General features: G+C 51.0%; 1 protein-coding gene across 6 annotated transcripts; it reads right to left on the reverse strand.

The window, feature by feature from the left end:
- Positions 1–4,859: 4,859 nt before the first annotated feature.
- On the reverse strand, positions 4,860–12,615 carry Tbc1d10c (TBC1 domain family, member 10C). 6 transcript variants are annotated; one of them, XR_015630937.1, is made up of 10 exons: positions 11,619–11,658; positions 11,281–11,458; positions 10,466–10,565; positions 9,998–10,105; positions 9,805–9,911; positions 9,529–9,643; positions 8,849–8,914; positions 7,858–8,734; positions 5,810–5,964; positions 4,860–5,534 (listed from the first exon to the last, which is right to left on the reverse strand). XR_015630937.1 is itself a non-coding variant. In XM_087573791.1 (10 exons), exons 2-10 carry the CDS (start codon positions 11,430–11,432, stop codon positions 5,187–5,189), a joined length of 1,341 nt encoding a protein of 446 aa, XP_087429917.1. In that variant the 5' UTR covers positions 11,433–11,458; positions 12,000–12,615; the 3' UTR covers positions 4,860–5,186.
- Positions 12,616–12,750: the final 135 nt, after the last annotated feature.

Here is a 12,750-nt window from a genome sequence, read left to right on the forward strand (position 1 = left end):
GTGACCCACATGTAATCCAAACACTCCAGAGGCTGAGAGAGGAGGATTGGGAGGAGTTCCTTTTAGGCTACATACGGAATTTGAAGCCAGCCTGGGCAACATGAGAGATTTTGTTTGAAAACACAAGCAGACAAGGCTTTGTTTCAATAAAATAAAACCAGCTAGTCATGGTGGCATTCACTTGTAACCCTAGCACTCGGGAGGCTGAGGCAATAAGATCACCATATTTGTGGCTAGGTTTTTCTACATAGCAAGTTTCAGCCCAGATTAGGCTACCTATCAGGATCCTTTCTAGAAAATCGAGAGAGAGGAAAAAAGGGCCAAGTATAGTGCATACACGTGTAATCCTACCACATGAAAGATGGAGGCAGGAACAGGAACTAGAAGTTCTAGGCCAGCCTTGGCTGCATAGTAAGCTCAAGGTTAGCCTGAGCTATTTGAGAATGTGTTTCAAAAAACAAAACAGGTGGAATGCATGAAGAGCTGGCTTAATGATTAGGAGCGTCCACTGTTCTTCCAGAGGACCAGGGTTTGAGCCTCAGCAGCTGTACACTAGGTCTTAACTCTCTGCAATCCCAGTTCTATGATATTTGACGCCCTCTTCTAACAGCCTTGAACATCAGGCAAACACGTGGCGCACATGTATACAAACAAGCAAAAACACTTACTTATGAACAAACAAAAATGGCTGATAGGATGGTTCAGTCGGCAAACACACTTGCCACCAAGGCTGAGATCAAACCTGAGAACCTGAGTTCAATTCCTGGCAGCCATAGAGCCAACCCCTGCAGGATTTCCTGTGACCTCTGCACATGCTACACTCACACAGATAGACACATGCACACAAACAACACAGAAAACATGAGCCTATATCTCTTGGCATTTGACCTCCCATACTTGAAACTTTGCCCCATATGTATAGCCTAGCCCTTTTTAGCCATACTCAATTAAGTCATTTATACTTCCTTTCACCCCAGTTTTCAGGATAGAGACTCTGACTTTGTAGTTCTGGAGCCGTTTTTCCAGGTGTTCAGCCTTGCTGCGGGGCGGTGCCAGAACTGGTCCAGTGTTCTGGCCACTGTCATAGTGATGGTTCAATAAGCCATAGTAGTTCATGAAAATTTCTGTCTCAAGAGTTGTGAAAGGGGTGATCAATCCAAGTTGGGTAACTTAGTTTGTGCTCAGGGCACTGAGATACAGGGTAGGCATGTAGGCAGAAGTGTTTCAGTGTCTTTTCCAGGAAAGAGGTAATGTCACCCAAGGCTGAGCTGGATCAAGCTAGGATAGAGTGAGATAAGGTGATTCTGCCCAGATGTCATTGTGAGAGTGAGATGGGCCGGGAAACCAAGTGGTAATCTGCCCATTATCTGTAGGGGAAAAGTGAGGGTCTGAAAAATCTTGAAAGTCTTTCCAATTCAAGAACTTGGCAGGAGGTGGTACATCTTGACTCTAAACCTGGGAGGCTTTGGGGAAACTTTTGTAGTGGATGACAGTACAAGATGGAGATCTTTCCAGCTGGGTGTGGTGGGGGGCAGAGGCAGGTGGGTCTCTTGAGGCCAGCCTGATCTACAGAGCAAGTTCCAGGGCTACACAGAGAAACTCTTGTTTTGAAAAGACAAGAAAAAAAGTCCCTTTCCCTCGTTCTAGGATAGGATTCATGTGGACTTTCACTCCCAGTATGAGCTCTGCTCCTGTCTCAGCTCAAATCATTTGGGACAATACAGATTGGCAGACACCTCCGGGCACCATCCCAGCTTTTGTCTCCACTGGTTGAACGCCCTCGATATGCTTCCTGACTCTGAGCCCTTTCCTAGGCAGTTTTCGAAGGAGCTGCTAGGCTCATAGGAAATGGTTCTCAGTTGCTTATGGCATAAAGGCACTGAGAAGTCACTTGCCACTGTGTCACATCATATATCCCAAGAGGAATGCATGGGTCCATGTTGCCTAGAGTAGCTGTCTTCTCCTGGGTAGTACAAAAGTGTTAGAAGGACTGACACCACTTTGTGGAGGAGGTCCCATCAGAATGTGTGAGTACAAGTGTTCACATTAAAGCTGGGCAAGGAGGCACATACCTTTGATTCCAGCAGAAGCAGAGACATTTGGATCCCTGTCAGTTTGAGGCTAGCCTGGTCTACATAGTGATACCCTGTCTCAAAACAAAAACAGACAAACAAACAAACAAAACCAGCTATTCACATAAACCAGGCACACTTTTTTTTTTCCGGAGCTGAGGACCGAACCTAGGGCCTTGCGCTTGCTAGGCAAGCCCTCTACCACTGAGCTAAATCCCCAACCCCTACCAGGCACACTTTTAATCCTTGTACTTGGAAGGTAGATCACTACCAGTTTGAGTCTAGCCTGGTTTACATAGTGAATTCTAGGCCAGCCTGGGCAATATAGACAGAAGCTATCACAAAACAAAACAACTGTGCTTGCACAAGGAGAAGGAGGAACCTATTTCTCTTCTCTGACTTCTCAGCGTTGCCATGGAGATGGCTGGCAATAGGACCTGCTCAAGCGCTACCCAGAGACTGCTTCCCAGAGGAGGAATAGCAGTAACTATGCCCCAGCCAGGGTCCTGCTGGAAAGCACCCAGGGCTAGTGAGCCACTGCTATAGAGGCTGTCTGAGCTGGTGGCCAGGCAAAGGTTGTCCCATCCCTATGGGCTCTCTGTAGAAGGAAAGCAGCACGTGGGTGGCCTCCCCTACCTAGGGCATGCCTGAGAGCCCCACTCTTTCTGTTTGTCTGAGACAGGATTTCTCTGTGAGGCCCTAGCTTCCCTGGAACATGCAGTGATCTATCTGCCTCTGCCTCCCACTGTGGCCCTGGGCTGCCTGCTCAGCCTCCTAAGCAACTTTCCTCTAGTAAGGATGTGAGGACCTGAGCAGAGACATGGGCAGGGGATCTGAGGAACAGCCTTACGAACCCAAAGTGAAAAAATTAATAAGCTGCAGGTATCCCAGGGAGTGAAGACGATGAGGAGCCCTGTGTGTCTTTTTCTTTCCCTTATGTAGTGGGGATGGACTCCAAGGCCTCACACAAGCTAGACAAGCACTCCTCCACTAAAGTACATTGCCCAGCCCTGCTTCCTTTCTTGCTTTGAGACACAGTATCCCTAAGTTACTCAGGCTGGCCTTGAACTTAGTGGGCTTTGTAAATCTTGAACTTGTGACTCTCCTGGCTCAATGTTGGGTGTAACTGGGAATAAAGGCCTGCAGCACCAGGCCTGACTTTACAAAGTATTTAACATAGGAGTCTTCCAGGAGAGTAGGCCAAAGTGGAGGTCCAAGGATGTGGGGGTCTGGGTTGGTGCTAGGTTCATAGGATACCAAGAGTGGAGGTCAGGGTAAACCTTTGGTCTGCCATGGTTGTAAGGATTTGGCTAAGTTCTTTCTACTTCCCAGCCTCTGTTTTCCTAGGGAAAGTACAGATACTAGTCTGGTCTCCTATAAGCTTTTCCTCCAAAGCAAGCTCCATGTGAGGGGACAGGTCTGCCTAGACTTGATGGGTGCCACAAAAGCATAGACGGTGTACTTTTCTTGCCTTTTTTTCTTTTCTTTTTTTTTGGGGGGGGGCAGGGGACAGGGAAGGAGGGTTGAAGGAGGGTATCACTAGGTAGCCCAAGCTGGCTTTGACAATCTCCTAATTCTTCTACCCCTACTTCCTGGATGCTTGGATTACAGACGTGTATCCTGACTCTGCTTACAGAATCCATTTCTGTAGCCCTGTGACTAGAACATTCCAGATCCAGTATAGGGATCTGGATAGGGGCCATGCCAAGTCCCAGCACAGCTGATAGGACTCTCCTACCAAGGAGACGTCGATTATGGCTAAGTGTGTTTGCTGGCAGGTGGCTTCCCCTTTGCACACTGGCTCTTTCTCCAACACTGTAGGAACTGATACCAGGGACTTGTCCTGAGCAGGGTAGTGTAATCATAACTCCAAGGATACAAATCTTACACAGGGAAAATCTTATTTAAAAAAATAAAAAGACACACTCGTGAGCCATGAAGAACAGCAGGTCTTAACCCATTGTCTCAGAACATCCTAACATTTGCCCCTTCCCTTGTTTGGGACAGGAGTGGAATTGCTGGTTTCTCTCTGACTCAACACTGTCCCTTTCTCCTCGAGTGCAACATCTCTCTCTTCCCCTTTCTCTGCGCAATCTCACTTCCGTTGCCTCCATCACAGCCACCGCATGGTTTTCCAGGGAAGAGAGCCTCCAAGTTCTCCTTCCCAACTCCTGCCTGTTCCCACCTTCAGGTGCTGGGAAGCCTCCGAGGGAGTCAGAGAGCCAGGGCAACTAGGACTCAACTCTCTGGAGACAAGCCAGCACCACACCCAGCCCTGTTGTCTTGACAACAGCTCATGTCCCAGGCACCCTGCGCACCCACAGGGGCAATTAGTGAGTGTGGGAGAGGGTTTCTATGGTGGCGGTCCCAAAGGAACACATCAGGGCTTAGGGAAGAACAAGGACCAGCAGGACCTTTCTCCTTTGTCCTGAGCACACTAGGCCTTTGTTCTACTCTGGCTCTCTTTGACAGATGGGACCAGAAGCATGGTTAGGGAGGACAACATGGTTTAGAGTCCCCCACCCAAGGGAGCCCTGAGCCACCTAGGAGAGGCAATGGAGGCTAGAATGCCCCTCTGGAGCCTAGCTGTCTGTGGGGAGCTTTCCTCTGGCAGGAAGAGAAGTCTGACCTGTACCCTAGAGGCTGGCTTACTACAAGCTCCCTTTCCTGTAAACACCTTACCCAGCAGCCAATGGCAGCCTTGGTGTTTCCCATGTGGGACTGGGACAGAAAGCGTGCACAAAGGCAGGAGAGAACACAGCAATAAGTCCAGGGTGGAGAGTGGAGGAATATTTGATCTAACTTTATCCAGTATCTCTCAGTCAGGCTTTATTTGAGCATTTCCTTGCAAGAAGCCCATGAGGTGCCATACCTTAGCCAGAAGCTTTATTCCCACAATCCTTTGGTGCTGGCTTTGATGCTGGCAATGGCAGGCACCAAACAGCTCCCCACAAGCTCCACTCGGTATTATTCCTTGATCTTTGTGCCCGACACAGTCCTCAAGGTGGTCCCTGCTGAGTCATACAGCCCAGCAGTAAAGCGCAGTCCTCATTGCTGGGGCTGGCGTCACTGTTCAGATGACTGAGATGTGGTGGCACCAAGTGCATGGTACACTTAGAATCTGGTGTCCAGGAAAGAGGCAGAGCCTCTGTGGGACCTGGAGGGACCCTCAATAGGGGGTCCCCTGGCCCTTATCAGGAGCCCATGGAAAGTCTTGCCACGGGTCTGCGGCTTGCGACGTGGTGGATTGGGCTCCTCTGGAGGCTGCACCACAATTCGAGGTATCTCAGGTTTGGCGCCTCCTCGCATCCCAGCCAGCTGCTGGGACTCAAAGATGGCTTGAGCCCCAGGAAGGCGGGCCTGTGGCAGAGGGACTGGCCCAGGTGATGACTTGGGCAGCTGGGCCAGCTGGATCCTGATTTCCCGTTGCAGGTCTCGCTCAGACAGAGCTACATTGTGTACCTGTGGGGAACAGTTGATGCTAACTTTGCCTGGACTGGGGTGTCAGGGAGCAGGAAGCTGAGGTCCCCATGGGGCAGGCGGTACACAACCCCAGGAAGTGGCTGAGGGCTGAGACACAGCTCTGCTGAGACCTAAAGGAAGACAGTTGAGGCCTGGGGTTCTCACATTTTCTGCAGCTCAGAGCACAGGAACTGTGTCTTACTCTCACCCAGGCTTAGTTTTTCGAGCTATGCAGCATGGCAAGGCCGTGGAGGACTGCTAGCAGAGATACCCACCTGGGACATGAAGACCTCTTCCTGCAGCTGGGTAGGGGGAATGGTTCGTAAGGCCCCAAGTGTCTCCAGGAGCCCTGGGCATGCTGTGCGCCGTTCCACAGTGCCCAGTGCTAGGCGCATCAGTGTCAGCCCTGCACGGAACAGTACCTTGGCACCTGTAGAGAGGGGAGAAGCTTGTTCACAGGAAACTAGCCTGCCCCGTCACCCCCTCAGTTCTTCAGCTGAATCAGCCCTCAGACAGGCTCCTTCTACCTCACTGCAGCTCACCACCCCGCTCAGGCATGGAGAAATGCCAAAAACTATAATTTATTTGTTTACTTTTTGAAACTGGGTCTCATGTAAACAGACCTCCATCTGCCTGCATAATTTGACCTGCTGCACCTCAGGTCTCTTCCTCTAGAAAGCTGGATAGCGGGCATGTGGCGCCACAAGTGGCTGGCTTGCTTCCTTTCCTTTCCTTTCCTTTCCTTTCCTTTCCTTTCCTTTCCTTTCCTTTCCTTTCTTTTGAGGCAGTCTTACTTTGTAGATGTGGCTGGCTGGAACTTACTATGAAGCCAGGATGGGCTTCCAATTCACAGTGGATAGCCTCTACTTGCCAAATGCTCAGATTAAGGCTATGTCCATGTCCAGTGTTTTTCGTTTGGTTGAGACAGGTTGCGTAGCTCAGGCTGCCTTGGAATTCATTATGTAGCAAAGATTTGCCTTGAACTTGCAAGAATTCTCCTGCCTCTGCCTCCTGAATACTGGAATTACAGATGTGTGCCACCACACCTGGCTATTTACTCAGTGTGCGTGTACTGTGTGCCCGCCACATTACACTCGCGAAGGTCATAGAACCTCTTGTAGGAGTCAATGCTTTTCCTCTACCGTGTGAGACCTGGAGATCAAGCTCAGGTCATCAGGCTTGGTGGCAGGCTCCCTCACCCACCTCACCGCCTCACACACCTGGCTTTTAGTTTTCTTGAGATAGTGGCTCACTCTGCAGGCCACAATGGCCTGGAACTATGTGACCCAGCCTTGCCTTAAACTCACAGCAATCCTCCTGACTCAGCCTTTGCACTGGAATTTTAAGTATGAATTATGATGCTCAGAAGGAATATAGCCTTCCCCGCCACCCCCTCAGTTTGAGGGCACAGGACACTGACGAAGTCAAGCCGGTCTCAGGACGCTGACACTTCTGAGAAGGACAGCCAGTCAGGAGCCAGGGGCTGCTAACTGCTAAGCCGTCTCTGACCTCAGCATCCTGTTTCTTTGAGGAGTACTCGGGTCGGTGCATATTAAGTACTTTTCATCTTGAATCTGCCACCTCTGATTCTAGAACGGTTCTGTGCAGAACTTTTCTTCTTACAGCAAAAATAGCACTCATGTACAGACACACGGACACACACACACACTAACCCTTGCCAGTCCTAGGACCTCACAATCCCTTTCTGGCATCCTCTGAACCGATGAGAGCAGTTAGCATTTCAGGGAGAGCTAGTGACAGCTGTGACTTATAAAGTACCAATCGCCACCGACAATGTCATCATTGTTACTAAAGGGAGCCTGTGTGGTGCTTGTCCTCAGGTACAGGGGACAGGGATCAGATGGACCACCATGATCAGCCCTGCCTCTTGAGGACTGGGGTTAGAGGGGAGGTGACACATGTGCTTTGGATACCTGTGACATGACTTTCTCGTTTGTTTGGAGTAGAATCTCATGTAGTTGAGGTTGGCCTCAAATTCACTGTGTGGCCAAGGAGGATCGTGAATTTCTGATTCTCTTGCTACTGTCTCCCAAGGGCTGTGATTACAGGCATGTGCCTCCATGATCAATTTTATGTAATGCTGGAGATTGGACCCAGGGCTTATTGTGTGCTTACTGTGAGCACTCTGCCAACGAAGCTAGTACAGTACCAGCCCAAACTGGAACCTGACTGTAGGAACAATCCCTAGGCATACGGCAGCATAAAGCCCTAAAGATCCGGAGTCCACCTGGGCTCTATTCTGATGTTCCTTCCACTCTCAGTCCCTCCCCAACCCTCCCAGCACCGCCTTTTCTGTCTTTACCTTTCCATGTTCTTCCTCCCAGTAGTCACCTGAGTGGCCTGGTCTTCCTGCTTGGTGGTCTTCTGGCCTCTAACCTCCACCTGCTCGCCTTCTAGTTTACCTCCGCCATAGAGCAGCCAGAACTGTCTTTAAAAACAGCAGCCACCTCCCACTGCTCTCCTGACACTCTGTCACATCCCTGGATTTATCTTCTTCGTGGCACTTATGACATTCTATAAATAACTTCTTAATTTAGGTACTGTCACCTCCTAGCCCTACCCCCACCAATGAAGGTTTCACAAGCTAGCTGTCAGAGGCAGCTTCGCCGGGCTACTTAGGAAGAGCCAATGGGTTACAAGGCCCCAAGAAAGAGAAGCTCCTCTGGCTGTGGACCATGACTAAACCTTGCACGCCCTGAGCCACTCACGTTCCACAGCAGGTGCTTTGACCAACCCAGTTCCCTCACACTGACTCCAACCTCATCAGAGACTTTCCTATCCATGTTCTCAGCCTCCCACAGTGGTGTTTGTGACAAAGTAGAGGCCCTCATTCATCACTCTGGGATTGTGTCTGTGAGACCTTCTGTTTTCTCCACAGACATACTCAGGTCCACCTCACAGAAGGCTCCAAAAGGGCTGAGAGTAGGGACAACAAGCACCACAAATTCAGAACCGTGAGCTATCCCCTCCGCCCCCATCCCTAACTCACCCTCACTGAGGAAGGCATCCCAGATGCGAAGCACGATGGGGAAGGGCAGCGATCGAGTGAAGAGGCACAGGAACCACTCAGGCAGGTAGAGCAGGGGGCCAACGCCTACCTGCTGCAGGTGCTTGTACACACGTGGGAGCAATCGCCGCAGTAGAGCCATGAACACTTCGGCATCCAGCTGCACTGCTTCCTACAGCCGGGCTCCTTATCAGTCTGGCGAGCCCGTGCTGCAAACCTCCACTCCCAAAGCCCCAGCTTCACATCCATCTCCTTCCATCTCCTACCTCCCTACCCAGCCTCTTACCATGTGGGGCCCATAGTAGCCAGGGAGGTAGACCTCACAGATCTGCACCAAGCACCAGAAGGCTTCCTGAGGGCAGGGCACAGGCCTGTGAGTACTCAGGAAGGAATTGTCCATAGAGGGGAAGGAGGGGTGGGACACATGCACAGGGGCCTGGATTCCTGCCACTTCCACCCTGCTCAGAGCCCACCGTGTCCAGGAGGGGAGGAGTTGGAATTCACAGGGCCTGGGGTTCTATATTTGAGGGCCATACGGTTGTAGCAAAAGTTGGGAGACTCTCAGAGCTTATATCCCAGAATCCTAAGGTCATTTGGGTGCCTCCCACCCCAACCCACGGCCAAGGCCACAGTGCTCCAGATCCTCAGTGCCACAAATTATAAGACAGGGAAAGTCAATGTGAGGGAATGTTCCTGGTAAGCCTTGGCATGGTACAGATCTCAGAATCAATATTCAGAATGTTAAAGTGAAATTTTTTTCAGACTCCTAGATCACTGGAGTAAAGGTCAGGATCAAAGGTCCCAGGTTCAGAAGTCAGGGATAATAAACTTAAGGGCTAGTGAGATGGGTAGACATGAGGCTTTGGTCGCAAGAACAGGGCTTGAAGTAAAGGAACACAGATTCCTGAGGTCCGAGTACCTGGGGTTGGGGTTGGGGTGTCTCAGAGCAGGGTCAAGGTCACTCACCTCTGGGGGCAGATGCATGAGCAGCACAGCAGCTACAGGTCCCTGAGCCTGGCAATATCCCTGTTCTGGCCGGTACAGGGTGTAGGCCTTGAGAACCTGCAGCAGCCCCTGCTGCCTGTGCCAGAAGATCTCATTAAGGCTAGCCTCCCAGGCATCCCTGCCCTGCCCTCTGTGGCCTCTGCCCAGGCTATGGTCTCCCTCATCCAAGGATGTAAAAGAATGACTAATGGATCTAGCACGAGGACCTGGTGTCACTGGGTATCCCTTGCCTCGTACCCATGTCCCTGGGGTGACACAAACATCTCGTGCAGAGGGAACTGCCGGTGCAAGTCCCTGCCAATGGTCTCCATCCACTGCGGGTCCCCTGGGGCCACTGCCAGCTCCTGTGGGTGGTGGGAAGGTACATGTGAGGGGTCAGATGGCAGGGAGCTCTGAGAAGGAGTAATAAAGATTCTGCCAACTTTCTCACCTGATAGGTGCCAGGATTGTTCTTCTGACACATATGGGCCCCACACAGTAGGGGCCAACACCGGGCACGTAGGGCTGAGGGGATGCCCTTTCGGCACTGTATCTTTACCTGTGGGTGGGGTCAAGGTGTGTCAGGTTAACTTGTCTTGCTCTCTTGCAGGTCCCAAGCACAGAAGCACAATTTCCTTCCTTCCTTTTCTTTTGTTTTTTGTTTTTGTTTTTGTTTTGAAACAGGGTTTCTTTGTGTAGTACAGTACTGGTTGTCCTGGAACTCACTCTGTAGACCAGGCTGGCTTCCAACTCATAGAGACCTGCCTCCCTCTGCCTTCTGAGTGCTGGGATTAAAGGCACACACCACTACTGGTCAGCTCTAAGGACAGCTTTTCATTGGTCAAGAGTCCACTTGGGCAGCAGAAGCAGGGGGATAAGAGCTTTGGGAACCAGTGTACATAGACCTCTCTTTCCTTACCTTCTTATATCGTCGAGACATGGTCTTCTCCCAGTGTAAGGTCATTTCTACCCATTTCATCTCCCGCTGGCGAATAAGGTCTGCAGGGGGTTGACCAAGCCTGGAGGTACAGAGCAGACACAGTACCAAAGTATTCCTTGGAACATATACCTTCCCATTCCAGTCTATCAGAGAAACCCCAGCTCCTGGTCTGGGGCTCTCTGAAGAGTCCTGGGAAATGATCTGTGGCCCAGAAGCTGCCAATGGCTGTACAGGTAAAGGAAGGGATTTGGGCCTCAGTAGGGATGGAAGCTGGCAAGGCCAACGGGATGAGGAGACGCGTATTTAGAGAAGGTCTGTTTGGCTGTCCTCTAAAACAGAGACAGAGATGGGTCACAGGGAAGCTGGGTGGGCAGGACAGTGCCCTGCACTGGAAGGCAGAAGCCCTGAGTTTGAATCTGCTTCTGTTTCTGATCTGCTATGTGATGTGTCAAGTTTCTGTCTGAATCTGATTAACTGTATTAGGTAAACCTGGAGAAGAGAATGAAAGACATCCGAATTCCCATCTGGAGTTCTTGGGCCAGAGATGAAAAGGGAAAAGATGTTCAGTTTGAAGAGAAAGTGCAGACCCTCGGGGGATAATAGAGATGTAAAAGACCTTCCCTCCACCACCCTTCTTACCTTAATCCCACATGGAACCTGAGGAGTGACACTGGAATGTCACAGCTGAGTTCTGGGCTGGTGTCTACAGCAAGACCCTAGAGGCCAGGCCTGATTCCAGAACTCAGTCCTCAGCCTCTGTCCCCTACCATCTCCCCTACCCATGCCTCACTTACCCCAGCTCAGCTGAGTTGCCCCCAATGAAGCCATATCGGTCAGCCTGACGATATGGGCTGGACCCACTGATCTCTGAGTCGGACCCTAGAGAGCTAGAATCATCCTGTAGTTCTGACGGTAGCAACAAGTCCTCTCCCAGGGCCTGGGCCATTCTGCCCTAGACCCCAGTGTCACAGGCTGCAAGACATATAGAGAGCCAGTGTGAACAGCCAGACTGAGGCTGGGGTTCCAGGAACCAGTCCTCAGTCACGGGGGAGTCAGGTAGTCCCTGAGGTACCACAAAGACCAAGTCTCTGTGTAGAGACCCACCCCAGGCCTGGCCCCTAGCCCAGCTCACCTCCTTGCTGCACCTCACCTCCTCCTCTCACTTCCTCCTCAGTCTCAGCTTCAGCAGCCTATTGGGGGCCCCTCCCTGGTGGGGGGACTCCCCCCTTCCTCTATGAGGTTCTTCCTGCTTGCCTTAGTGCCTGAGCCACGGACTCCTCCCATCACGGATGGGAGGTGTGAAGAGTCCCCGACTTGCCCAAGTTGAAGATGACAGGCCACTATCGGTTTTGAGGTTACTTGCGTGTAAAACCAACTCATGGTTCCAGTAATAATTATGCTTTAATGTCGTCCCACCACTCCAACCCACTGTCCTGGGTTTTCTTTTTTGAGAGTGAAAGGGTACAGTCTGGGAACAAGGGTCTCACGTAGCCCAGGCAGGAGATGAACTCACTATGTAGTTGAGCATGACCCTGAACTTCTGATCCTCCTGTGTCCAGACTCCTGAGTGCTGGAATTTCAGGCACTGGAATTACAGGTTTATGATACATTGGGTTCTTTAATGTGTTACTGTTTAAAAATAATACCTTTCCCCCCTTTTCTTTCTTTACTTTCCTTCCAGAGCCGGAGATAAAACCTCAGGCCTTGCACATGCTAGACAAGTCCAAGCATTCTACAAAGGACTTACAACAGGAAGGAGATAAAATAGTATTACATCACTTAACGAAAAAAAAAACCTGACGTAGCAGGCACCAAGGCAACCTGGACCAAAACATTGCTTCGAGTTCAGTAGCAGGTGTTCATGGGTCTGGCCATAAAGACCGAGGTGAATGTGAGGCTCTGGAGGTTTGGAGCTCACTCTCAGTGTCATTGAGCCTTAGTTCCTTTTTCTGCACTTCGAGGAATTACTTTACAGTGTTTGAGAAGTCAGCGATTAACATGCTCACACCACAATCCCACGCAGGGCTGGGGTGGGAAGAGACTTGGAAAGAGAAAAACAATTTCTACAGTACTTCCGGTTCTAACTCATCAGAACGCAGCAGGGCGATTCCTCCTGGGTGGAGCCGACCCAACTCCGCCCTACAAACCCCGCCCTCCACCCCTGCCAGGCCTCGCCCGGCCGCCCGAGGCCCTCCCCGGCTGCAGTGCTTCCGGTCCAGGGGAGGCGCTAGAGAGCAGGGAACTACGGACGCGGCAGGGCGGGG

This window comes from Rattus norvegicus, chromosome 1 (assembly GCF_021556685.1).
Source record: "Rattus norvegicus strain SHRSP/BbbUtx chromosome 1, alternate assembly SHRSP_T2T, whole genome shotgun sequence".
NCBI classification, from domain to species: domain Eukaryota; kingdom Metazoa; phylum Chordata; class Mammalia; order Rodentia; family Muridae; genus Rattus; species Rattus norvegicus.

What these genes read in the sequence shown, in the direction of transcription:
- Tbc1d10c (XM_087573791.1), bottom strand. Translation starts at nt 11,432, where the DNA reads ATGGCCCAGGCCCTGGGAGAGGACTTGTTGCTACCGTCAGAACTACAG. An exon ending in TCATGCATCTGCCCCCAGAG is followed by an intron (nt 8,915 to 9,528) that starts GTGAGTGACCTT and finishes CCCTGCCCTCAG; the next exon opens with GAAGCCTTCTGGTGCTTGGT. An exon ending in AAGAGGTCTTCATGTCCCAG is followed by an intron (nt 5,535 to 5,809) that starts GTGGGTATCTCT and finishes TGTTCCCCACAG; the next exon opens with GTACACAATGTAGCTCTGTC.